General features: G+C 47.8%; 2 protein-coding genes and 1 long non-coding RNA gene across 4 annotated transcripts in view; all 3 read left to right on the forward strand.

Moving 5' to 3' along the window:
* Positions 1-21,074, forward strand: part of msh2 (mutS homolog 2 (E. coli)) — a 151,115-nt gene extending 130,041 nt beyond the window's left edge. The window contains exon 15 of the mRNA XM_057059296.1: positions 21,011-21,074. Coding sequence (XP_056915276.1) covers positions 21,011-21,059 — 49 coding nt within the window. The 3' untranslated portion in view covers positions 21,060-21,074. The remainder of the gene's footprint in view (positions 1-21,010) is intronic.
* Positions 5,916-7,218, forward strand: LOC130513055 (uncharacterized). The gene is made up of 2 exons (XR_008946600.1): positions 5,916-6,845; positions 6,955-7,218. It is a non-coding gene; the product is annotated as an uncharacterized LOC130513055 (long non-coding RNA).
* jakmip3 (Janus kinase and microtubule interacting protein 3) overlaps positions 7,499-25,015 on the forward strand; it is a 34,264-nt gene continuing 16,747 nt past the window's right edge. The window contains exons 1-18 of one of the 2 annotated variants that reach the window (XM_057059399.1): positions 7,499-7,813; positions 8,312-8,499; positions 8,565-8,807; positions 8,971-9,210; positions 10,124-10,312; positions 12,747-12,860; positions 12,958-13,104; positions 13,188-13,316; positions 19,010-19,081; positions 19,255-19,359; positions 19,938-20,066; positions 20,143-20,226; positions 21,474-21,536; positions 21,946-22,044; positions 22,135-22,233; positions 23,039-23,098; positions 23,369-23,434; positions 23,597-23,665. In XM_057059399.1, coding sequence (XP_056915379.1) covers positions 8,362-8,499; positions 8,565-8,807; positions 8,971-9,210; positions 10,124-10,312; positions 12,747-12,860; positions 12,958-13,104; positions 13,188-13,316; positions 19,010-19,081; positions 19,255-19,359; positions 19,938-20,066; positions 20,143-20,226; positions 21,474-21,536; positions 21,946-22,044; positions 22,135-22,233; positions 23,039-23,098; positions 23,369-23,434; positions 23,597-23,665 — 2,046 coding nt within the window. In that variant the 5' untranslated portion in view covers positions 7,499-7,813; positions 8,312-8,361. The remainder of the gene's footprint in view (positions 7,814-8,311; positions 8,500-8,564; positions 8,808-8,970; positions 9,211-10,123; positions 10,313-12,746; positions 12,861-12,957; positions 13,105-13,187; positions 13,317-19,009; positions 19,082-19,254; positions 19,360-19,937; positions 20,067-20,142; positions 20,227-21,473; positions 21,537-21,945; positions 22,045-22,134; positions 22,234-23,038; positions 23,099-23,368; positions 23,435-23,596; positions 23,666-25,015) is intronic. The other variant, XM_057059408.1, reaches the window with a different exon arrangement.

The following is a 25,015-nucleotide window of genomic DNA, read 5'->3' on the forward strand; positions in this document are numbered from 1 at the left end:
GATGATTGCCAGGAGCTTACTGTTATGACAGGTTCAACAATGGCGCTGCTGCTAAAACACACAGTTCAGTCTCAAATTGATTTTAGCAGAGTTGTCACAGACACAGGTGACAGCACAACACTAGTACACACACCCACTCACAGACTTATTAGACACATTAACACTACAAACAAGATTAAAAAATTGGAGCATGTCAGTCAAAGAAAATGGTTTATTCTGGGGGACTCAAATGTTGCAAGGTTTCCCCCATTTAAAATTCCCAATCTACAAATAGATGTCTTTCCAGGTGCCACCTTTCGGCACATAAGAAGTGTATTGGCCAAAATTGGGCCTGCCCACACAGTTGAAAAAGTAACCCTATCTCTTGGTATTAATAATAGGATTCAAATGTCCCAAACCTCAATCAAAGAACTACAGAGGCTTCATAGAACTGCTTCAATTAAATTTTTAAAGGCGGACATTTGGATTCCTCTTATCAGCTTTTGTAGGAGCCTCCCTCAGCGGGACCAGGTTCATTTACATGCTCTAAATAAATATATTAAATCCAATTACCAGTGCATTCCTGAACTCTCCAGAAGCCAATTTTCAGTGGAGAGAGATGGCATCTATTGAACCCATACCACAGCAGCCCGGCTGCTTGAACACTGGTCTCAGTCGGTAAACTAATAGCCCCACAATCCTGCGTTCTCGGGGGGGATAAAAATGTTATCAATTTGTGTAAAAAATGTGAGTTGTCATCAGCACAGTTTTCCTTACTCAGCAAAGGACTTACATTTGTCCCCACTAAAGGCAGCAATTAAGATTTAATCAATAGTACTTGATTTGCCCTACAACAATACCATAGAAAATTAATAATTGCAGCATATTTTGAAGGAAAAGGTGATACTGACCCACCACCTTTCACTTCAAAATCTGATTGGACCCCCCCCCCCCACTGACTAACCCTACCTGTTAATATTTTTAAAAATTATACAACGGGATCTAGAACATTTTGACTCAAAATTTAAAATTAGAACTATTAAACCCAATCTTACCAAAGTGGAAGTAGAAGCTCTAAGACCCTTGCAAAATAATTCATTGTCATCCAGCAGACAAGGGCAGTGCGGTAGTTATCATGGATAGGGACCAATATATTCTGCAGGGTTACAGACAATTGTTTGACAAAAATTATTATTTCCAATTGGATAAACCAATCTATGTAGAAACCATCCCTAGGGTAAAACATTTTTTTCAAACATTGCATGATAAAAAAAATTATCAATTCAAAACAGAAAACTTATTTAATCGGTAGTGAAGAACCCAGACCGAGATGCTTTTATATGTTGCCAAAAATTCATAAGGAGCCTGAGAAGTGGAGCAAACCCCATGAGACTCCCCCTGGAAGACCTATTGTATCAGATTGCAACAGTGAAACCTATTACACAGCAGAATATTTAGATTTTTACCTTAATCCCCTCTCAGTTAAATATCCCAGTTATTTAAAAGACACCCATGATTTTGTTGAGAAAATTAAAACGCTTTCCATTCTTTGAAATTCCTTTTTGTTTACCATGGACATTGACAATCTGTATACGAATATTGATATATCAGAGGGCATTCAAGCCGTGAAAAACATCTTCAAATATCCAGACTCCAAGAGACCAGAAAAGGAACTATTACAACTACACTGCTCAAACAATTTAGAGGAATACTTTGAAAACACATCAGATCTAAACGGGGGAAAAATTATCTTGAATATCTTTCCTGATAAAAAGTAGGTGGTGTATTAGTAGCAAAATGATCACCCTATAGAGGGGGGAGATTAAAGACACCCCAGAAATGATGCAGCAGACGGGTCCATTTAGATTAAAATGTCACTGTAGCAACTCACAATGATTCTCAGTAGTTTGTGTGGCCCCCATGTGCTTGTATGCATGCCTGACAACATCGGGGCTCCTACTGAGACCACGAATGGTGTCCTGGGGGATCTCCTCCCAGATCTGGACCAGGGCATCACTGAGCTCCTGGACATTGCCTGTGGCTACATAACAGGTGTAATAATAATGTATTCAAAACACAACTGGGAACTGGTCCCCTAACCAAAAACTTTATTTTTTGTAATATTTGTGGGATACAGTATGTTGGCAAGACAGGCAACACAGTTAGAACTAGATATTATCAATATAAATATAATATATGCAAACAACATAATACACATATTCCCATTATGTCCTGACCATCCCTACATGGATGGTCAGCTCAGAAGGCCATGGTCTTTGAAGCCAATCTGCATTGGACCACGCCCCAGCGGAGGTGAACTGAAAGGAAGTGGATTCATCTCCTGAATATTCTTCTGCCAGTTGGATTAAATGAAAAATAGTTTTTAGAACACATGTTTATTCATCTCTTTATGTTGCCTCTGTTCTTGCTTTGAAGCTAACCCTAACCCTTTAACTTTAACCGTAAACTACCCCCAATCCCGACCCTGACCCTACCCTCAATCCTGGGCCCTAACCCCAATCCCAAACCCAATCCTAACCGTAAACCTGACCCCAATCCTGGGCCCTAACTTTAACCCGGGACCCTAAACCTAATCCCAGGTGAGCCCAAATCTCTACTAAAGGAGGTATTGTGAGGTGATTCCAGGATGTTGGATGATGGACTGTGCACTACGACACCAAGATTAACTTTATTTGAATGCTGGTCTACTTGTGGTCCCCAGAGTGTCTAGGGGTAGAATGGGGGGCCCGATCATTCAGCGACCAGGCCCCCCTGCTGTGGAACCAGCTCCCTGTCCAGGTACGGGAGGCTGACTCCATTTCTACTTTTAAGATTAGACTTAAAACCTTCCTCTTAGCTTATTATCACTAATTCAGTAGTTCCAGTTACTATCATAGACAGACAGATTATCATACTTAGGGGGTCGTCTAATCGTTAGGTCACATCTTAGTTATGCTGCTATAGGCCAAGGCTGCCGGGGTCCAGAAACATGATCACCTGACAGGCCTCTGTCACCCCACTGGGAAATGGTCTCCTTTCCTCTCCTCCTCACCAAGTAGACTAGTGATGTTATTTCTTGTGTAGTTTTTCCTGCCCCCCCGACTCCTTCCTTCTGTATTCATCTACAGGCATCGCCACCTTCAGAGCTGCATGCTGACCTCCGACCCCGCTGACCCACTCAACTCAACCGGCAGTTTACTTTACTTAATATAACGTATTTCTGTATGTATTTTCTATGCTCTACCTATCCTATCCTCTACCTGTCCTCCCCCTTCTCCTCTCTCTCTACCCAGCTGGCCATCAGCAGGAGGGTCCCCCTACGTGAGTCTGGTCCTGCTCAAGGTTTCTTCCTGTTAAAGGGGAGTTTTTCCTTGCCACTGTTACTTGTTTGTAGTCAGGCCCAGAGACAATTTTGATTGTAACAGACGCTATATAAATAAAGATTGATTGATCTCACTCCACTTAGGCCCAAGCATATCACTCACTGAAGAAATAAACCAATATTGTTCCATACCCAGACACTCAGAGGAACATCCACTAGTTGCCACACAGACTAAAAACAGTACAAATTAATCTCCCATAACATCCCCTTTACAACGCCCTCTCCATACAGCTAAAGAAAGCAATCACCCGGGCAGTTAGAAGAGGACCCATAAAACCATCAGGCCTCCCCCCACTAACAAACCCACAACTCGCATCACAAACCAAGACCCATTCCAACTAGCCGACACCACCCTTAGAGCACTTCCATAATGACCCCTCAAACCCATCTACTTCAACTCAAACAACCAATTGAATCACCTGGGGACCTCTGCCACCCAAAGAAGACTCTGGTTCACTCATGTCACCCATTCTCCCCACCAACCCTACCACACCTAAAGCACCCACAACAGTAGTGGAAATTCACCACCTAGTCACCCGGCCGATCAAACAGACCAACACACAGGATCTCACATCAATCACTCTGTTCCCACTCAAATGTTTCTGTTCACTTACCTGATACTATCCTCCCCTTTTCTCCACAGTTAACCTCTGCTGGTGCTCAAGGGGACTTGATTGAGTTATTGACTCCATTGCAATGCAGGCCTAAGCAGGCCAAAACGATGACCGGGTTGCTAAAATTCGATGCTGACTGTCATACCTCCCTCTCTGAGCCTCCCACTCCCCCACAAACATCAGGGGAGCCTGCATTTTTTTGATCACTACCCCCAGAGCGCCAGTACACTCACGGATTCCAAACTAATCTGCCCTTCTTCCCCTCTGTCACTTTCATCTCTGGCAGCCACATCTTCAGAGCCAGGAGACAATTGTTCACCCCTACTCCCTCCTGCACCCCAACACCCCCCACCGAGACTACCTATAGACCAAATTGTCACCTAGCCAGACCCAATCATTAAATCCAGGACTGGATCTTTAAAGGCAGGAAATCAATTCTCATCCTCGGAGACTCTAACATCAATCGCTTCCCCGTACACACCATCCCAAACATACAACTAGAAAGTTACCCCCGAGCCAACACTTATTTTTGGAAAGTCTGTGAAAAGTCTCCCCCAAATCCAAACATCAAAATCGTAATCTTCGCCACGGGGAACAGCAATAAGGACCAGGACCCGAGACAAACCACACTTAAACAACTGAAGGCGGACCCGGAGAAAATCAAAGCCGTGGTGGAGTGGCCGATCCCGGTAAACCGGAAGGAGTTGCGGTGTTTTGAGGTTCGCCAACTTCTATCGTAGGTTTGTCCGGGATTACAGCAAAATTGCCTCACCCCTCACGAAGCTCACTTCTGTCAATGTGAGCTTCAAGTGGTCATTTGAGGCAGATAAGGCATTTATGAAATTGAAAACCTTGTTCTCCACTGCTCCAGTTCTTCTTCAACCAGATCCTAGTACGCAGTTCGTGGTTGTGGTGGACAACTCGGACGTGGGGGTTGGGGCTGTGTTGTCCCAGTGATCCGGCCCTGACAATCGGTTACATCTCTGCACCTTTTATTCCCGCCGGTTCACCGCCGCCGAGGCAAACTACGATGTGGGGAACCACGAGTTACTGGCTTTGGAAGAGTGGTGACATCTGCTGGAGGGGGCCGAACAGCCTTTTGTGGTCTTGACTGACCATAGAAATCTCGCCTACATCCAGTTGGTAAAGAGGCTAAACTCCTATCAGGCCAGGTGGGCACTTTTCTTTACCCGCTTCCGGTTCACCATTACCTACCAGCCCGGGTCTAGGAACGCCAAGCCTGATGCCCTCTCCTGTCAGTTCTCTTCAGACCACAGCCCCTCAACCCCACCATCCTGCCCGAGGAACGCGTCATAGGGATGCTCAAATGGCAGGTGGAAAAATTGGAAAAAAGAAGCCCAGCAGCACCATCCTGACCCAGGTACTGGCCTGAGAAACTGCCTGTTTGTTCCGGACCCTGTCCACTTCCAGGTGCTGCAGTGGGGCATTCCTCCCGGGTTGCGTGTCACCCCGGCGCCAATGGGACCATCTCCTTCCTCCGGCGCTTATTTTGGTGGCCGACCTTGGAGAGGGATGCACGGGAGTTCGTGGCCACTTGTGAGGTCTGTGCTCAGGGCAAAGCACAACAGCAGGTGCGGCAGGACTCCTTCAGCCCCTGTCCATTCCCGGCCATCCCTGGTCCAACATCGTCTTGGACTTCGTCACTGGATTACCACCGTCCAAGGGGAACACAGTCGTCCTGACCATCGTGGACCGGTTCTCCATAGTGGCCCATTTTGTCGCACTGCCGAAGCTTCCTTCTGCTCTGGAGACATCCTCTCTATTGATTGACCAGCTATTCTGGCTCCATGGCATCCCGGCCGACATGGTTTCTGACAGAGGGCCACAGTTCACTTTGTTAGTTTGGAAGGCTTTCGCTAAGGCCTTAGGAGCCTCTCAGCTTGTCCTCCGGGTCCCATCCCCAATCAAATGGTCAGACCGAGAAGACTAATCAGGATCTGGAGTCAGCCCTACGCTGTGTGGCAGCCACCAACCCTTCCTTGTGGAGCCAGAATCTCCCATGGGTGGAGTCCGCCCACAACACCCTCACGTGCTTGGCAACGGGTTTATCCCTCTTTGAGGCCTCTCTGGGCTATCAATCTCCCCTTCTCTCCTTCCAGGAGCAGGAGTCCACGGTGCCCTCCATCCAGGATTTCCTTCAGAGGGCCCACAAGACCTGGAAGGCAACCAGGTTAGCCCTGGAGCACACCCAAGACACCAGCCGACGCTCAGCCAACCGCCACTGACAAACGGCCCCTTCTTATCAACCGGGTCAGTTGGTCTGGTTATCCACCCGAAACATCCCACTGGCAAACAGGTCCTGCAAGGTCACCCCCCACTTCATTGGTCTCTTTCCCGTCAAGGACATTATAAACCCCTCTGCCGTTCGGCTGACCTTGCCTAAAAATGAGGATTCATCCCACCTTCCATGTGTCTCAGCTCAAGCCCGTGTCCACCAGCCCGCTGTCCCCTGTTTCCAAACCCCCACCTCCCCCGACTCAATGATCAGCCCACCTATACGGTGTGGCGCTGGTGGATGTCCGGCGCAGGGGTTGGGGCCTGCAGTATCTGATGGACTGGGAGGGTTATGGTCCAGAGGAGTGCTCTTGGGTGCCCCGGTCATTCATCTTGGACCCGGACCTCATCGCGCAGTTTCACGGGACAACGTGACAAGCCGGGTGGGTCGCCAACCCTAACCTGACCCTAACCTTAAAACACTCCCCTCAAGTGTTCCCTCTTATTCCTCGCTTTTTACCCTGGATAGTGAGCCTTTTTTTTTTTTTTTTTTTTTTTTTAAAACCACATTGACATTAATAAAAGCATCCAGACAGTGAAAAACATATTTCACTGAGGAGATTTTTCAACTCCAGGTAAGCCAGCTATATAAAAAATGTTTTTAAGTGGGAAACTCATGGGTCCCCACACAAGAAATTGTATGTATTTAATAATTTAATAACTTGTGTTGTCTGTGGTCTGCAGTATGTGGGAGAAATGAGAATGCTCTACTCCTGCACTACACTCACCCATGTCTGGACATCCAGGTTCCCAGTGTCCACCCTTCCAGGTTCCCTGACCACCAGTGAAAGAGGATGCCCTCCTGATACCCTCAAGGCTGCCATCACTCACTTGACATCCCAAAGAGTCTTAGTTGTGTGCTGGTTGATACAATTTATTTTTGCTGTGCACGTGTAAATGAAGACAGTTAAATAAATGAGAGGGATTTGCAATAAATAAGAACAAATATTTCTGTGTGCATTCTTTTGTACAATACAACTGTTCAAGTAAATATTTCTTTGTCCTTACACCTTGACTCGTGTAAAAAATATTTGGTGCACATGTGACAAACTGGCCTTAGAACAATTTTTTTTATTATTCAATAAGGGATATTAGAATCTAGTCCTATATAGCATATAGTCCTGTAAAACAGATCTGACGTCACTTAAGGAAGAAGGCAAACAACTTTTATTTTATTTTTTTTTTTTTAAATCCTGTAATTGTAAAATGTATCCACTAGAGGGAAGCAGAGTTGGATATAACGAAACTCGGGTCCACTGAAGGATGCTGGGAGAAGGCTGACACCAACAGAGGCTGCAGAGATGTCAGGAGCATCGATACACAAGCACACTAGCTAACTACTTTATGATCAGGTGGACAGGTAGAGCGGCAGACAGTCTTTAAGACAGAAACACAGAAAGACAAGTGAAAGCAAAGGTAAAAGGCAAAATACAGTGTCAGAGTGAGCTGCACCATAGAGGCTAGCTGTTAGCATGCTCAGAATGAGAAGGTAACCTGCACACAGACACTCAGCAATGCCAAGTCTAAGGGTTCCAGTTGGACAGTGAGTAAACTGAATCTCTCTGCATCGATGTGTGTACGTTTGTGCGTGAGACAGAGAGACCAAGCACAGGGACACAAAACGAGAATTTAGATGGCACATTGTGTTGTCATCACTTGAAAAATGTTCACAATCCTAAAGGAATTCAAATGATTGGAATAAGCTGCTCCAGACTTTTAATTAAGTCAAATTCATTAGTATTCTTCAGCTAATGCAATCTCTGCCGTTATCTATTTTATATACTGTAACTAATCCTACCTTAATATATTCCTCATTAGCAAACAGGTTAGGGTGATACCAGATTGGGATGATAATGTACCCCAACTCATTTTCTTACTTAACCAGGTTTTACTTGGGTTAAATTTACCTTCTCTTTCTCATATCTGCAAATCAGTTTCTAAAACCTGAATTAATTCTAACTCGTTTTGGATAACCGATTATGCCACATTCTTATCCTATTATCTTATCTCAAGAACAGTGTGTGTTCTTGTGCATCTACAGGTTCAGGTGAAGTCAAACCATACGATATCAAGAAACCTGCAACTGTGCCGATGTCAAAGGGAACAGGGGCAGCGGGAAGGGGGAAGGGGGAACGACTCGAGACCCTGGCAGCTCTTCAAGCAGCCAATGAGGAGCTGAGAGCAAAGCTGACAAACATCCAAATTGAACTGCAACAGGAAAAAACCAAGGTGAGGTAGCAACAGCAAATCCTTTAGGCTGTATTGGTGACCAGACTGACTCAGGCTGTCCTCAGGTCAGCCGTCTAGAGAGAGACAAGAGTCAGGAGGTGAAGGCGGAGCGTCACCGTGCTACTCTCGCCATCACTGAACTGAAGACCAAACTCCACGAAGAGAAGCAGAAGGAGCTCACCATCAGCAGAGAAGCTTTACTACGGCAACATGAGATGGAGCTGATGAGAGTCATCAAGATAAAGGATGGAGAAATTCAGCGTCTCAATGGACTCCTGTTGATGCTGAGAGAGACACCGACAGACAAGGTGAGGAGACACCATCCTGTGTCTGCACAGGTTTACCTGCCTGTCTGTCTCCTGCCTCCAGTGCTGATGCTAGTCACTCAGGTTCAAGTTTAATGGCAGGTGCTCCAGGTCTTCATTGATCAAAGCTTCATGTGTGGGAACTCAAAACTATTATTTTGTTCAGGGAAGGAACACCGTAATGACAGAGGTGGAGGAGGTGAGACGGAGCTGGGAGCTGGAGCGCTGTCGCCTGCAGCAGGAGGTGCAGGACTTACGCGGAGCAAAACGCATTGCTGAAGAAGCTGCAACAGCAGCTCAGCAGGCTTGTCAGGCTCGAGCTGCTGAACTCCGATCAGCTCATCACCAACACCAAGATGAGCTTAATAGGACCAGGAGGGATTGTGAGAGAGAAGTCCGCCGGCTGGTAGGGATCAAAGCAAGCTTATCTTCAGCCACTCTACATGCACATCTGCATCATCCTCATCTAGTGTCTATTCAGGATTAACCCAGAAAGGAGATTGGTTTCCAGAATAAGGATAACAAATTTCACCTTTCTCAGTTGTATGTGTTCACATAGGACAATAAAACCATCTGGATCTCATCTGGTCTTAAAATGAGGAAGTAAAGACAATGTCTGATTAACATACCTCAACAAATTAAATTGCATCAATTATTTTAAGGCCTGACTTCTTTTTAAAAAAATTTGCAGCATGTCCTGATGTTAAAATGATGTTATGCTTAGCTGATGCTAATTATGCCACTGTAATATAGATCAAAAGTACAGAGTGAAATGGGATAAATATGGTCTGGGCCTCATGTATTGACTGAAACTAGAGATGTCAAGACATGATGCTGTGTCTCAGTTTAACAGGTCAAAGTTATCGATCACCCGTAGCCCCCTGGTGAAGGCTCCAGGACTTTGTGGAGGGCTGGCAGATTCCTTCATAGTATCGTATCCGTCAGTCAGACTTAACCACATACTTCATTTCCCGTTTTTCTTCTCGGGAGGTTACAGGATGTGTTTAAGATCTCCATTGTTGCTTTTGTTACTTTCCTGAGTTGATCACGTTTTCCATTGCGCTCTTCATTGGGTCCCATCTGTCTAACCCTAACCCTGTATCCTAAATATTCCAGTAGGTCAGAACTTAACCAGTAAAGGGAAACCAAATGTAGCTTCGCTCCAAGAATGAATGACTACTACAACGCGCAACGACGCTAAGCGCACTCTCTACATGTGCAAATAATTAACTCCACCTTTCACTCATCCAATTATCCACCGCACTGCCCCAACTAACCCACCTGTTTCTCCACCTGTCTGTCTACCTGTTTGTATGCAGATGGATGAGATAAAGCTGAAGGACAGAGCTGTTAGTGTATTGGATAAAGCTCTGGGGCTGCAGGCTGGCCACGCCCACCGCCTTCAGCTTCAGACTCAAGCTGCAGAGCAGCAAATTGCCGCACTGAGAGATGCACAGAGAGTGGGACCAAATCCTCCTAGCAGTGCCCCTAACCCTCCTTCTCACACTGTAAGCCCATGCTTCCATGGTTTTGCTCAGACTGCATGCACACTGACAGTTGAACAATGTCTTGTCACCATTCACAGAACGGCACCCTTGAGTTACCCCACTGACCATATTTGTTTCCATCAAGCGTCCTTGTCCAGGTCTGGTTAAAACTGATTTGTTCATCTACAATTTCTGTCCAAAAAGTGAGCTGAAATTTACATAAAAATAGGTAGTTCAAAGTGAAATGCTTTAGTAAGCCTGCAGCCCATCGCAGCTGCCTTCTAGTGAGAGGTCGAGTACACCCTGGACCGGCTGCTCAGGGCCAATTCAAACGCTTATTCACACCTAGGTATTTAAACGAGCCAAAATTGAGTCCAAATGCAAGTCTTTAAACGGTGGGAGGAGGCCATACTACCTGGAGAGTACCCATCCAACGAGGAGGGGACGTGCAAATGCCCCACAGAAAAGCCTCTGGCTCCCAGGAACATTCTAGCTGCTAGGGCAGAGTGCTAACCATTGACTCAGTAGTCATATTTAGCTAGCATCGGTCTATTTAGCCATTTTTCTGCAAGGACAAACATGCTGCCAACGTTATTCTGGACAAAAAAGGCTTCACAAGCGAGAATGTTGATGCTAGTTGCTGCTAGCCCTATATTGACCATTTATCAATCATGCAATGTAATGGTTGTATTAGCACCGTGTGTCTATTCTCCTCTCTCTATCCAGCCCCCCCATCAGCAGGAGGGTCCCCCCATTAGAGCCTGGTCCAGCTCAAGGTTTCTTCCTGTGAAAGGGGAGTTTTTCCTTGCAACTGTTGCTTGTTGGGGCCTGGTCCTGTGTTTCTGTAAACCTCTTAGAGACTATTTGGACAGCAGCAGGTTTTATATAAAAAAGATTTGATTAATCAGATCAAGAACTTCAATCTTCAATGAATCAAATCGGTTTCAGGGTGCCCAAGAAAGTCCAGCAAGCAAGAGGACATCTAATGAAGTCAGCTGCTGGACAGGGGCACCAACAGTGCAGAGCTTGATAAGGAATGGCCGTGCACGTACTGAGCTGTGACCTTTAGAGAGTGGCCTGCTGTTACAGAGGGCACCAACTAACCCTAACCCTAACCCTAACCCTCACCCTAACCAACCCTCGATGACTGAAACATGGACCCTGGCAGTAGCTTTGGCCAGCAGCTGTAGGGCTGAAACACCAGAGTGGCAGCGATAGCTGGAGAGCCAGGTCTTTATGCTCCAGCTGATGAGGAGGATGGAACACAGGTGTGTTTAATTGAGCAGGTGCAGGTGATTAGAACTGAACTGGAATTTGCAGTATGATTTCCTGTGGTGAATCCCCTTTTCGAACAGCATCTGGAAAAAATGTTGTCAGGAGAAGAACATGCGAGTGGTGCGTCACGCTCCAGCACCTCGAGACCACTGGCGTGTGGGCTGCTGCTCTGAATAAACAATTGTGCCAAATCACCTGAGAACAGCATCTCCAAACAGACACGACCAGCTTGATGGCACCATGCCTGTCCAGCACAAAGCATCACCTTGGCAACAGTGAGGTGGCTGTAAAGGCCTCGGGAAGCTGCACGTTTACATGTGGATCCACTGGCGTTGACAGTGACGCTCGGCAGAAATGGAACTGTCAGGTTGTCTGGCACAAATGCTCTTAATTATGTCGGCTGACTAAAAGACCAACTGTGAAAGGCAGCTTTTAATCTTTATGCTTTTGCCCACCGCTGTGATAGTATCAATAGAAAAAAAAGAGTTAAAAATGGTAAAATATCTGTAAATACTCCAACTATGTTAGTTCAGTCTCTAAATGTCTCACCCAGAATAATGGTGAAGGTCAGAAACGCATCACCATCCCATCAGGTGGGTGAAACGCACCTTATGTTGGGGTTATAGGGTTCAAGTGTATTAAAGGACACACTCTGGTATAGATATGGATATCCTGTGAGCACAGTGATGGACCACATGAAGGAGGACAGCTGTTTGCTTCAGCACCAGTTTCTCCTGATCAGTTCTGAAACAGCTCAATCAGCTTTAGGCAGAGGGACGATACTGACCTCTACTGGCCGCTCTGCGTGTCTATGGCACCGGGCTGATGGTTGTTGGTTTGAAGCACAATGGCACGTGGAAAACACACATTGTTCACGAGTCAGGAGACTCCTAACAACAGGCCTTCAGTTGCATTATCTTTGCTTACTATTGATTTCAATTTGTTGAATTTGGCTCCAAATGTGTCCATCAGTATTCTAATCGTTACTTACATTTAAGGCCTGATCAGACTGATGAGAAGACGAGAAGATTCTAGAAGCTCCCAACAGATCAGTGGTGTCTGTCTGTCCGTCCGTCCTCACAGAGGAGCTAAAAGGGTGATGAGTTAACGGCCGTGTGGTCCCAGAACTATGTGTATGACCTGTGTGTGTGTGTGTGTGTGTGTGTGTGTGTGTGTCCAGTCCCAGGAGGAACGCGACGTTCGCAGGTTTCAGCTGAAGATCGCAGAGCTCAGTTCTGTCGTCAGGAAACTGGAGGATCGAAACACACTTTTATCTGAGGAACGCAACGAACTGGTAACGTGCACACCTCGTCAACACAAAATTTATTTCATTGTATTTTTGGAACGTCTAAATGTTTTGTATATGCTTTTAATGAATTTGCCTTCATCAGTTGAAGCGTCTTCGGGAGACAGAGAGTCAGTTTCTTCCTCTCCTTGATAAAAATAGACGACTGAGTCAGAAGAACGAGGAACTGTCCTTCAAGCTGCATCGCCTCGACAACAAGCTGCGCTTCGTCACTCAGGAGAACATGGAGATGGTAACGTTGATGGCCTCTCACCTGTCTGGCTCCTTATCTGGAGAACCTGTTGCACGCCAATAACAGCTTTGCTGTGTCCACAGAAGAGACCCAGTTCTCTAAACGACCTGGACCGCTCCGCAGGTCAGAGCCACAGTCAGGACCAGAGGGAGATGGAGTTTCTATGCTTACAAGTGGCGGAGCAACAAAACATCATTGAAGACCTAACAAAGGCAACAATAACACCTCACAACTCTTGGATATTTGTGCTAAAAGATGTTAGAAAGTATGTTTGAAGATAAACTGTGACGGGTATGGTATGGACCCAAGTGCAGTACCAAACAGGCAATGAACTGATGATCAGTTAACAGGTTTATTAACTGCGATCTGGCAAACAAAGAACAGTTCGAGGGCGGGGCAGTGGACCTGGTCGAGGCAGGCAGAACAGGCAGGTCGTACACAGGCAGGGTCGATACCAGGAAGACAGGCAGGTAAACGCTGGAAGGTCGTGCATAGCAGAGACAATCTGGCACCGAGTGAGTGTGAGGCTGGAGAATATATACTGGTAGGTGAACTGATTGATGAGTGAGGGCAGGTGTGTGATCAGCGAGTGAGGGCGGGTGTGCGATCAGTGACTGAGGGCGGGTGTGGATCAGAGGGTGAGGGCGGGTGTGTGATCAGAGGGTGAGGGCAGGTGTGTGATCAGTGACTGAGGGCAGGTGTGTGATCAGCGAGTGAGGGCGGGTGTGCGATCAGCGAGGAGGGCGGGGGGTGTGTGATCAGTGACTGAGGGCGGGTGTGGATCAGTGAGTGAGGGCGGGTGTGCGATCAGCGAGTGAGGGAGGTGGTGTGCGATCAGCGAGTGAGGGGGGGGTGTGTGATCAGCGAGTGAGGGCGGGTGTGTGATCAGTGACTGAGGGCGGGTGTGCGATCAGCGAGTGAGGGCGGGTGTGCGATCAGCGAGTGAGGGCGGGTGTGCGATCAGCGAGTGAGGGCGGTGGTGTGATCAGCGAGTGATGAGGGCGGGTGTGCGATCAGTGAGTGAGGGCGGGTGTGCGATCAGCGAGTGAGGGCGGGTGTGCGATCAGTGACTGAGGGCGGGTGTGTGATCAGCGAGTGAGGGGGGGTGTGCGATCAGCGAGTGAGGGCGGGTGTGTGATCAGCGAGTGAGGGGGGTGTGTGATCAGTGACTGAGGGCGGGTGTGCAATCAGCGAGTGAGGGCGGGTGTGCGATCAGCGAGTGAGGGCGGGTGTGTGATCAGCGAGTGAGGGCGGGTGTGCGATCAGCGAGTGAGGGCGGGTGTGCGATCAGTGAGTGAGGGCGGGTGTGTGATCAGTGACTGAGGGCGGGTGTGCGATCAGCGAGTGAGGGCGGGTGTGCGATCAGCGAGTGAGGGCGGGGTGTGTGTGATCAGTGAGTGAGGGCGGGTGTGCGAAGCGAGTGAGGGCGGGTGTGTGATCAGCGAGTGAGGGCGGGTGTGCGATCAGAGGGTGTGGTGTGAGCAGGGGAGTGGAAAAGAACTGAGTCCATGGGCTGGAGCAGAGTGTGACAGAACCCCCCCCCCCTCAAGGGACGGCTCCCAACGTCCCCAAAAAGTCCCATGAGCCAGGGTGGGAGGAGGGGGAAACTGGAAGGCGGGTTAGAATTCCTGAGAGGAGGACAAGGTCACCTGCAGATCTCCCATCTGCGACAGGGAATCCTCCTCTGGCTCAGGAGCAGCAGTAGGGCCGACAGCACGCACCCCTCGACGAGGGAAGCCCCTGATCATGTCGTGAGAGGGCTGATCTGGATGCTGCCGATGAAAGTCACGGAGGAGCTGTCGGTCCAAAATGTGACGAGCAGGAACCCAAGATCTTTCTTCTGGGCCATACCCCTCCCAGTCGACGAGATACTGCAGGCCTCTGCCACGAACACGGGAGCGGATGATGCGGAGCACAGCATAGGTGAGTCCCCCATCAATGAAGCGAGGAGGAGGCGGTGGAGGAGCAGCAGGCACCAGAGGGCTCTCTCAGACAGGCTTGACCCTGGACACATGGAAGGTTGGGTGAACCTCATGGACCGGGGAAGCTTGAGCCTGACTGCCACAGGATTGATGACTCCTTCGATGGGGAACGGTCCGATGAACTTGGGAGCCAGCTTGTTGGACAGCTTGTTGGACTCCACCCGCAGTGGAAGGTCCCGGGTGGAGAGCCAGACCTTCTGGCCCACCTGATATTCTGGAGCTTGGGAGCGACGACGGTTGGCAGCAGAGGAGTAGCAGCCAGCAGTCTTCAGGAGGGAGGCTCTAGCTCGGGCCCAGGTCCGATGACAGCGATGGAGGAAGGCTTGAACTGAAGGGCAAGAGGCCTCCTTCTCCAGGGCTGGGAAGAGGGGTGGCTGATACCCATAGGCACACTGGAAAGGAGACAGGCCTGTGGCAGACCTTGTCAAAGTGTTGTGAGCATATTCCACCCACAACAGCTGCTGGGACCAGGAAGATGGATTCTGGGACACAGTACACCGAAGGGCTGTTTCCATCTGTTGTAGACCGGACGGGGCCTGACGTGAAGACTTGTTCTGGTTGCAGGTAGGGCAGGCATTGACATATTCCCGGGTGTCCCCCTCTAACGTGGACCACCAGAAGCGTTGCTGGAGGACGTCACAGGTTCTCTGGATCCCCGGATGACAGGAAAACTTAGAGGCATGAGCCCACTGGAGCAATTCTGACCTTAGGGCTGCAGGCACATACAGGCGATCTGGGGGGCAAGCACTGGGACCAGCCTCCCCCTCTGTAGAGGTTCGCACCCTCTCCTCGATCTCCCACGTCAGGGATGCGACAACACAAGGAGACGGTAGAATGGTGTCTGCAGGGATGGATTCATCCCCCTCTCCCTGAAACTGGCGTGACAATGCGTCTGGTTTGACATTGCGGGAGCCGGGTCTGTAGGAGAGGGAGAAATCAAACCTGGTGAAGAAGAGGGCCCATCGGGAGTTGAGTCTCTTAGCAGTTCGGATGTACTCCAGGTTCTTGTGATCTGTCCAAACTAAGAAGGGCTGCTTAGTCCCTTCAAGCCAGTGTCGCCACTCCTCTAGGGCCAGCTTGACAGCCAGAAGCTCCCGATTGCCAATGTCATAATTTCTTTCGGCCGGTGAAAGACGCCGAGAGAAGAAGGCACATGGATGGAGTTTCTGGTCACCTGCTGCTCGCTGAGACAGGACTGCACCCACTCCAACTTCGGAAGCATCCACCTCCACAACGAACTGTCGTTCAATCTCCGGGACCTGGAGGATGGGTGCTGAGCTGAACCGGTTCTTCAGGGTCTGGAAAGCAGAGTCTGCAGCGTGGGACCAGCGGAAGGGACTCTTGGGGGAGGTCAACATGGTGAGGGGAGCAGCAATGGAGCTATAGTTCCGGATGAAGTGTCGATAAAAGTTTGCAAAACCCAGGAAACGCTGCAGTTGCTTACGGGTCTCAGGAACTGGCCAGGACTTTACCGCCTCCACCTTAGCAGGATCCATCTCCAAGTGTCCCTCGGCCACAATGTAGCCAAGAAAGGCCACCGACTGGGTGTGGAACTCGCATTTCTCAACCTTGACGAACAGCGAATTCTCCAGGAGACGCTGCAACACCGTCCTGACATGGTGAATGTGATCCTCAAGGCAGGTGGAGAAGATAAGAATGTCGTCCAAGTAGACAAACACATATTTGTTGATCATGTCCCGGAGGACATCATTCACCAAGGCTTGGAAGACAGCGGGGGCATTGGTGAGACTGAATGGCATCACCAAATATTCATAATGTCCAGTGGGGGTGTTGAAGGCCGTCTTCCACTCGTCCCCCTCCCTGATGCGTACAAGGTGGTAGGCATTACGAAGGTCAAGCTTGGTGAAGATCTTGGCCCCTTGAAGTAGTTCATAGGCAGAGGAAATGAGTGGTAGGGGGTACCGGTTCTTGATAGTGATGTCGTTGAGACCCCGGTAATCGATGCAAGGGCGTAGGGTCCTTCTTGTCCACAAAAAAGAATCCTGCCCCTGCAGGGGATGAGGACGGGCGTATGATTCCAGCAGCCAGAGAGTCATATAATAGCTCTCCATGGCCTCCTGCTCTGGACCAGACAGAGAGTAGAGGCGCCCCTTAGGAGGTGACGTGCCAGGCTTCAGATCAATACCGCAGTCGTAAGGGCGGTGGGGGGGCAGCGAGGTAGCTTTGGCCTTACTGAACACCTCCTTGAGGTCATGGTACTCAGCAGGGACTCTGGCCAGGTCCAGGCAGGTGCTGGGAGCGTAGTCTGGCGCGGCATTGATGTATCCCGAAGGCAGACCTGGTGGCAGAAACCGCTCCAGCTGGGGATAGTGGCTGTGGTCCAGTCGACATGCGGGTTGTGTTTGCGGAGCCATGGAAAGCCCAGGATCAGAGGAATGTTGGATGAGGGCAGGAGATGAAACTGGATGGTCTCATGATGGTTACCAGAAATCAGCATGTGAACAGGGGCAGTCTGGTGGGCAACCATTCCCAGAAGATGACCATCCAGGGCCCTGGCAGGAATCGGTGGGTTGAGGGGAATCCTCTCTAGCCCGAGCTGCATAGCCAAGCCCTCGTCCATAATATTGCCATCGGAACCAGAGTCAATGAAGGTGGCCAGGGTGTGAGAGTCATCGGCGAGAAGAAGCTTGGCTAGAAAGAGGGGGCGTTTAATCTGAGAGGAAGATTTCACTCCCACATGACTCACCAGGACTTCCTCATTCACTGGTGAGCTCTGCCTTTTAACGGACAGAGAGAGATAAAATGTCCATGTTGCCCGCAGTACATACAGAGGTTCCCCCTCTGGCGACGCTGACGCTCCTCTGGTGTGAGTCTGGTGCGACCCAGTTGCATCGGTTCTGGGTCAGTAGGAACCGGGGCCGAAGTGGAGGGGAAATTCAGGCAGTGAGCTGCCATGGACGGTGTGGGGTTCTGTCTCCTTTCTCTTCTCCGGGCCCTGACACGGAGATCCAGTCCAGTGCTGAGCTCGATGAGTTCATCCAGTGTGGCAGGTAGAGGGTAAGAAACCAGTTCGTCCTTGATATACTCTGCTAAACTATGTAGAAAGGCATCCCGGAGTGCAGCCAGGTTCCAGTCACTCTGACGAGCCTTGGTCCGGAAGTCGATGGTTTAATCTGCCACGGACTGATTCCCCTGCCGTATGGAGAGGAGCTCCGAAGTGCCATCTGGACCCGTAGCTCCCAGCCCGAAGACCTTGCGCAGCTCCTCCGAGAAGGCCTGGAATGAAGCACAGGCAGGAGTCTGCCTCTCCCAGTTCCCCAGAGGAGAGCTCTTCCTGTCAGGTTGCTGATGACGTATGCCACCTTGGCTCCCTCAGTGGCAAATGTGCGACTGCAGACTGAAGAGCAGAGAACAGGAAGTCAGGAAGGGACGACAGAGCTTGTGATCCCCATTGTAGCGCTCTGGGGCCCCCAGCCAGGGTTCTGATATCATCCTCGGCAGCGCTGGAACGGGAGCAGGAGGTGGAGGTGCAGAGACTGTGGCCTCTGGAGAGGAAAGGGTGGAGGTCAGCTGTTGCAGTTGAGCTGTGAGGGCTGGGATGGCCCTGGCTTGGGCCTCCGCAGCTGGTCGGGCATGGGCAGCCGCCTCCTCCATCCGCTGCTCCTGAAGCATGAGCACCCTCTCGATTCTTTCAAACTGGTCCCGTGGTGACGGTGGTTCTGCTGGGTCCATGATTGGCCAGATTGTACTGTGACGGGTATGGTATGGACCCAAGTGCAGTACAAAACAGGCAATGAACTGATGATCAGTTAACAGGTTTCTAACTGCAATCTGGCAAACATGCATTCTCAGACTCTGGAGGAGTCCGGATATGTGAAGTGTGTTATTGTGGGAAAATCCATCAAACACCTGTGTTTGGAGATGTGCAAATGGGATTCAACCTCATGTTTGTTTTGCTTCAGGAGCGCGAGATGTTCCTGCGTTACAGGCGGAACGACCAATGGAGGAGAAAACGCACCTTCCGAGCCTGCAGGGTGACTCTACCGTTACTTTTACCGTTACTTTTACTCTATACTGACCGTGATACTGCTGCTAGCTGTAGAACTGCTATAGGTAGAGCTAAACCAATCCCTAATGTAGTTTGTGTATGTGCGTGTGTGTGTGCGTGCACTTACCCACCCACTGGCATATGGGTGTGTGTCTGCAGGTCATTGAGACGTTTTATGGTTATGATGAAGAAGCATCAGTGGATTCAGACGGATCTTCTGTGTCCTTTCACACCGACAGAACACCAGATACTGAACCAGAAGAGGTACTTAACATATGTGCACCATACATGCAGCATACGTGCAACATACATGCACCATACGTACAGCATACGTGCAGCATACGTGCACCATATGTGAACCATACGTGCACCATACGTGCAGCATACATGCACCATACGTGCACCATACGTGCAGCATACGTGCACCATACGTGCACCATACGTACAGCATACATGCAACATACATGCACCATACGTGCAGCATACATGCAACATACATGCACCATACGTACAGCATACGTGCACCATACGTGCACCATACGTACAGCATACATGCAGCATACGTACAGCATACGTGCACCATACGTGCACCATACGTGCAATATCGTGGCCATACTAGCGAGGACTAACCAGGACGAGGGGCCACCCGACCCAAACGTGTTCCTGTGATAAACGTGCAGTCGTGACACGACGTGACGACACTGACTCGGTGTTTAATCACACGTACTGACTCTGAGGCATTGACGGACCATCGTCTTCACGGTTTCTCCCTGCCCTCTTTTGGTTCTTTGAATGTTCTGTGATTTAGTTGTTTCCACCAACTGGCTGGTTTGTGTGTTGAGGTGTGTGTCCGTGAGGAGGTGGATCTTCGCTACCGCCAGCTGACTCAGGAGTACCAGGCCCTGCAACGAGCCTACGCCCTGTTGACAGAGGCCAGTGGAGGCCACTATGATGCCGAGAAGGAGATCAAGGTAGGATCCACCTGGACCACAACCTGAACCAGGGCTCTGTTCTGTTGGTGCCTTATGGGTCTATTCTGGGTTTCAGACCAGAGAACAGCTGCTGAAAGAGATCAGTCACTATCAAACCAGAATTCTAGATCTGGAATCAGCGCTGAAACAACAAGGACTGGTAAAACACACACTCACACTCTCACACACACACACTCACACACACTCACACACTCACACACACACACACTCACACACTCACACTCACACACGCACACACACACTCACACACTCTCACACACACACACACACACACACACACACACTCACCCACACACACACTCACCCACACACACACTCACACACACACACACACACACTCACACACACACACACTCACCCACACACACACTCACCCACACACACACTCACACACACACACACACACTCACACACTCACACAGAGTTTATTTCAGAACATGTCTGTACAAGAGTCTCCTGTCCATCCTAGAAGGACGTTCACTGTAAACTTGATGCTCATTAACCCTTTTAATGAGAGTGAATCGTAAACATTTACTGCATTACTGCGTGTTTACCATCTTTGCTAATGCTTCAATCAGACGATACAAATTCAGGGGGATTTTCACGCTATTTTCTCGTGAACGACAAAATGTCCAGAATATGGTCCAATTATAAACCTCGGCAACGATGAATGGGTGTGTAGGGTAGCTCGTTTGTGGATTCAAAGTTCGTTAGGGAGGTTTTATTTTTATTTTGAGGTATAGACCGTCGGTACGCTCCTCTTTGAAAGACCCAGGAGGAGTGTGGGATTGTTTCTGCTGGCATCAGGGACAGCACTTCTATAGCCATTATGGACAGTTTCTAGCCAAACCTGCCCTGTGACCTCTAAACTATAGGGTTAGGGTCCTGTAGAATCTATAGGGTGTTGATCCGTCATGATGGATGCTCATCATCATCGTAGAGGCCAAATGGTGGCAAGTCGGCTTAATCTGATATGGGGACCAGTGTGGAAACAAAAAAATCATATTGTCTGAACCTGGCATAATTAAATCTGATAGATATAATTAGATTAATTTGATTCAGTCTCATTACCTCTGGCCATCTTTGGAGTGTGTGTGTGTGTGGGTGTGTGTGTGTGTGTGTGTGTGTGTGTAGGATGATTTTAAAGGTCTGAATTTGACCGTTTCCAGCCTCACAAACAGCCTAAGAGAACCACAATCACTTGGCCAGAGTTGCCTGTGATCTAGCAAACACTCAAATACTGTCCAAATGAAACCTGGTCCGTCTGTCTGTCCGCCTGTAGCAGCGCGTCTGCCGCTCTCTCTTCACATGTCCGTCTGTCTGTCCGCCTGTAGCAGCGCGTCTGCCGCTCTCTCTTCACATGTCCGTCTGTCTGTCCGCCTGTAGGATGTCCAGTGGGTGGAGGAGAAACAGTTGTTGTTTCAAAAAAATCAGGATCTGCTCAAGAAGGTTAGAAACTGTTGATTTATTTCCATGTAATTTCATGTAAGAGTTTAGAATAAATCGGCAGACAATTTAAACTTTGTCTATTTAAATGTTAAAAAGAGATTTTGATTTGGATCTTAAAGCTCAAGCGGGTGTCGCCTCCCAATCTTGCATAGATGCACATTCTCTGCACAAATGTCAGCCAAAAATCCTCATCATCAGCTGATTGGACACAGAACTAAAGAACGACTGACACAACATATTTGTCAATCTTAAAATACAAAACTTAAAATAACGACTTGATGTTTTATTTGATGTGCCAAACGGATCAATAAAGACAAACTCAATGAGGCACTTTATCCTCATAGAAAATGGTCCCAGCTGCTCTGATCATTCAGTAACTGAGTTATTGGATCATTTCTGGTGGTTTCAGATGAAGCAGATGGAGTCTGAAGACCTGCAGCTGAGAAACGACATTCAAGACATCAGAGATCAGAACGAACTGTTGGAGTTCCGGATTTTGGAGCTGGAGGTAACAACAGTCCGATAGAAATAACTTCAGAGACAAACAAGGCTGGTGATGAGTCTATTAGTTCTGATGGAACCCATATGTTCTCCTCAGGAGAGAGAGCGTCGCTCACCTGCTATTAACTTTCATCAACTCTATTTCCCAGAAGGCCTCAGTCCTCTGCAGATCTACTGTGAGGCCGAGGGCGTTACTGTGAGTAAGCCGTGGACACACAAGTTTGTTGCAATAAGACACACATGAAAAGAGGCACAACATGAAAACGGTAACTTTAATATTAATATTCAGCCAGTTGCCATGGTAATTTACTTTAAGGACAATACATGGTCACAAACTACTTTTGTTGGTAAAGCGTTAAATCCTAACCTTAACCCTACTTCACAATATTTTTCTCATTCGTCTTGTGTTACACATATTTTAGCAGAATTTGATTTGGAGGATGTGTTTTTGAAGTAGCTCAGTTAGCATGATTTTTATCCAGACTCATAGGAGCCATGTATGGCTTGACTGGTGTAGTGTTCATTTTTGATTGGTTTGGTCTGGTTGTCACGGTGATGTGTGGTTGGTTTGGGTCACGTGTTGCACTTTGTCAGCAGAGGGGAGCTGGAATGTGCACGTTATCCAAAAGCCACTAAAGTAGCTGTTACCTGCTCTTAGCTTAGCTGGACTCATCATGCAGCGTTGGGCCTAACATCGAACTCCAGTGGCGTTGGAAAGGACGGAACGCCACAATAAGACTAAATGGTGCAAAGTTCTTTGTATTGGGATGGAACTTGTTGGTTTAAGAGAAGTCAAATAGATTTCTGTTCATTTTTTGAAGACATTTCTCCTCTTATCTAAAAGTCTTCTTCAGTTGAAAAGAAGTTTTTGTTTCTTCTCTTGTCATAATCTGAGGAACATTTTTGAGTCCAATTGTAAAAGATGAATAGATGCATGAACACACTGTTAAGAACAAAGGAAAAGGGAAAAAGCAAGTGATGCCGAGTCTTTTATTTTTTAGGAGATTTCTATTAATGACTTGATGAAGAAGTTGGACATTCTGGGAGATAACGCCGTAAGTGTATGTTGAATTTCTTTTGTAATTGTTTTTGAGCTGGTGTAGGCCAGGAAGACCTTTGATTATCTGGCCTTGATCCAGTCCTATTGAGATCATGACCAGATCATCATCAGATTTATGTGGTTGGAATCTGAATCCTTTTATATTCTCCTCCTTCTGTAGCAACATTGAAAAACAAAAGTATGCTTTGTTGTTTTGATGTTAGCGTGCCGATCATGATTACCATACTCAGGGTCTAATTTTAGGATTTCTCTCCTTGTTTATACTCTGAAGAATCTATCCAATGAGGAGCAGGTTGTGGTGATCCATGCTAGGACGGTGCTCACACTGGCAGAGAAGGTAACGGCTTTACCCAACAGATCACAAGATTCTGGGATGGTCCAAGTGGAAATATGCAGCATGAATGTTGCTCTTGACTGATGCTGAAGCCTTTGTTCAAACACAGCAATATTAACACAACATAACCCCCCAGTCTTGTTTGTGTGTCTTTCTGTGCATCAGTGGTTGGAATCTATTGAAGTGATGAAGTCAGCTCTGCAGCAGAAGATGTTGGATCTTGAAAGTGAGAAGGTAAACTTTACTGTTATCATTTGAAAGAGACTATTTCAGCTTTAACATGTTGTCTTACCTAAATGTTTAGGAAAAGCACAATGCTTGATGTGATTGTGCTGTAGCCTTTAGCAGACAGCTCCATGACAGCTTCTTTGGAATGTATCAGCAGTAGTTCCAGATCAGAATCACCGTTGTTCTTAGGGTGAGGTTACTTGTTCTTATCTTTAAGGGTTAGGGTTACTTGTTCTTATCTTTTAGGGTTAGGGTTACTCGTTCTTATCTTTTAGGGTTAGGGTTACTTGTTCTTATCTTTTAGAGTTAGGGTTACTCGTTCTTATCTTTTAGGGTTAGGGTTACTTGTTCTTATCTTTTAGGGTTAGGGTTACTCGTTCTTATCTTTTAGGGTTAGGGTTACTTGTTCTTATCTTTTAGGGTTAGGGTTACTCGTTCTTATCTTTTAGGGTTACGGTTACTCGTTCTTATCTTTTAGGGTTACTTGTTCTTGTCTTTTAGGGTTAGGGTTACTCGTTCTTATCTTTTAGGGTTAGGGTTACTTGTTCTTATCTTTTAGGGTTAGGGTTACTCGTTCTTATCTTTTAGGGTTAGGGTTACTTGTTCTTATCTTTTAGGGTTACTTGTTCTTGTCTTTTAGGGTTAGGGTTACTTGTTCTCGTCTTTTAGGGTTAGGGTTACTTGTTCTTATCTTTTAGGGTTAGGGTTACTCGTTCTTATCTTTTAGGGTTACTCGTTCTTATCTTTTAGGGTTAGGGTTACTTGTTCTTATCTTTTAGGGTTAGGGTTACTCGTTCTTATCTTTTAGGGTTACTCGTTCTTATCTTTTAGGGTTAGGGTTACTCGTTCTTATCTTTTAGGGTTACTCGTTCTTATCTTTTAGGGTTAGGGTTACTCGTTCTTATCTTTTAGGGTTAGGGTTACTTGTTCTTATCTTTTAGGGTTACGGTTACTCGATCTTATCTTTTAGGGTTAGGGTTACTTGTTCTTATCTTTTAGGGTTACTTGTTCTTGTTTTTTAGGGTTAGGGTTACTCGTTCTTATCTTTTAGGGTTAGGGTTACTCGTTCTTATCTTTTAGGGTTAGGGTTACTCATTCTTATCTTTTAGGGTTAGGGTTACTAACCAAGATGGCGGCGCGAGCACATCGCGAGGCCCGGCGTCTCTCCAGTTTCTGCAAAATTGCAGTGATTTACCTGCTCTTCGCTAGTCTGTTCATACAGAACAGCCTCGGGTTCACATCCTACACCCGTGAACAACTTCTGGATATTAGATCGCAATGCCAGGAAACTTTTATCACCGATCTTCAACTCATCCCTGAGATCTCCAGGACGCCGGAGGCTACGCACTTTACCCG

The sequence above is a fragment of the Takifugu flavidus genome, chromosome 1, assembly GCF_003711565.1.
Source record: "Takifugu flavidus isolate HTHZ2018 chromosome 1, ASM371156v2, whole genome shotgun sequence".
NCBI classification, from domain to species: domain Eukaryota; kingdom Metazoa; phylum Chordata; class Actinopteri; order Tetraodontiformes; family Tetraodontidae; genus Takifugu; species Takifugu flavidus.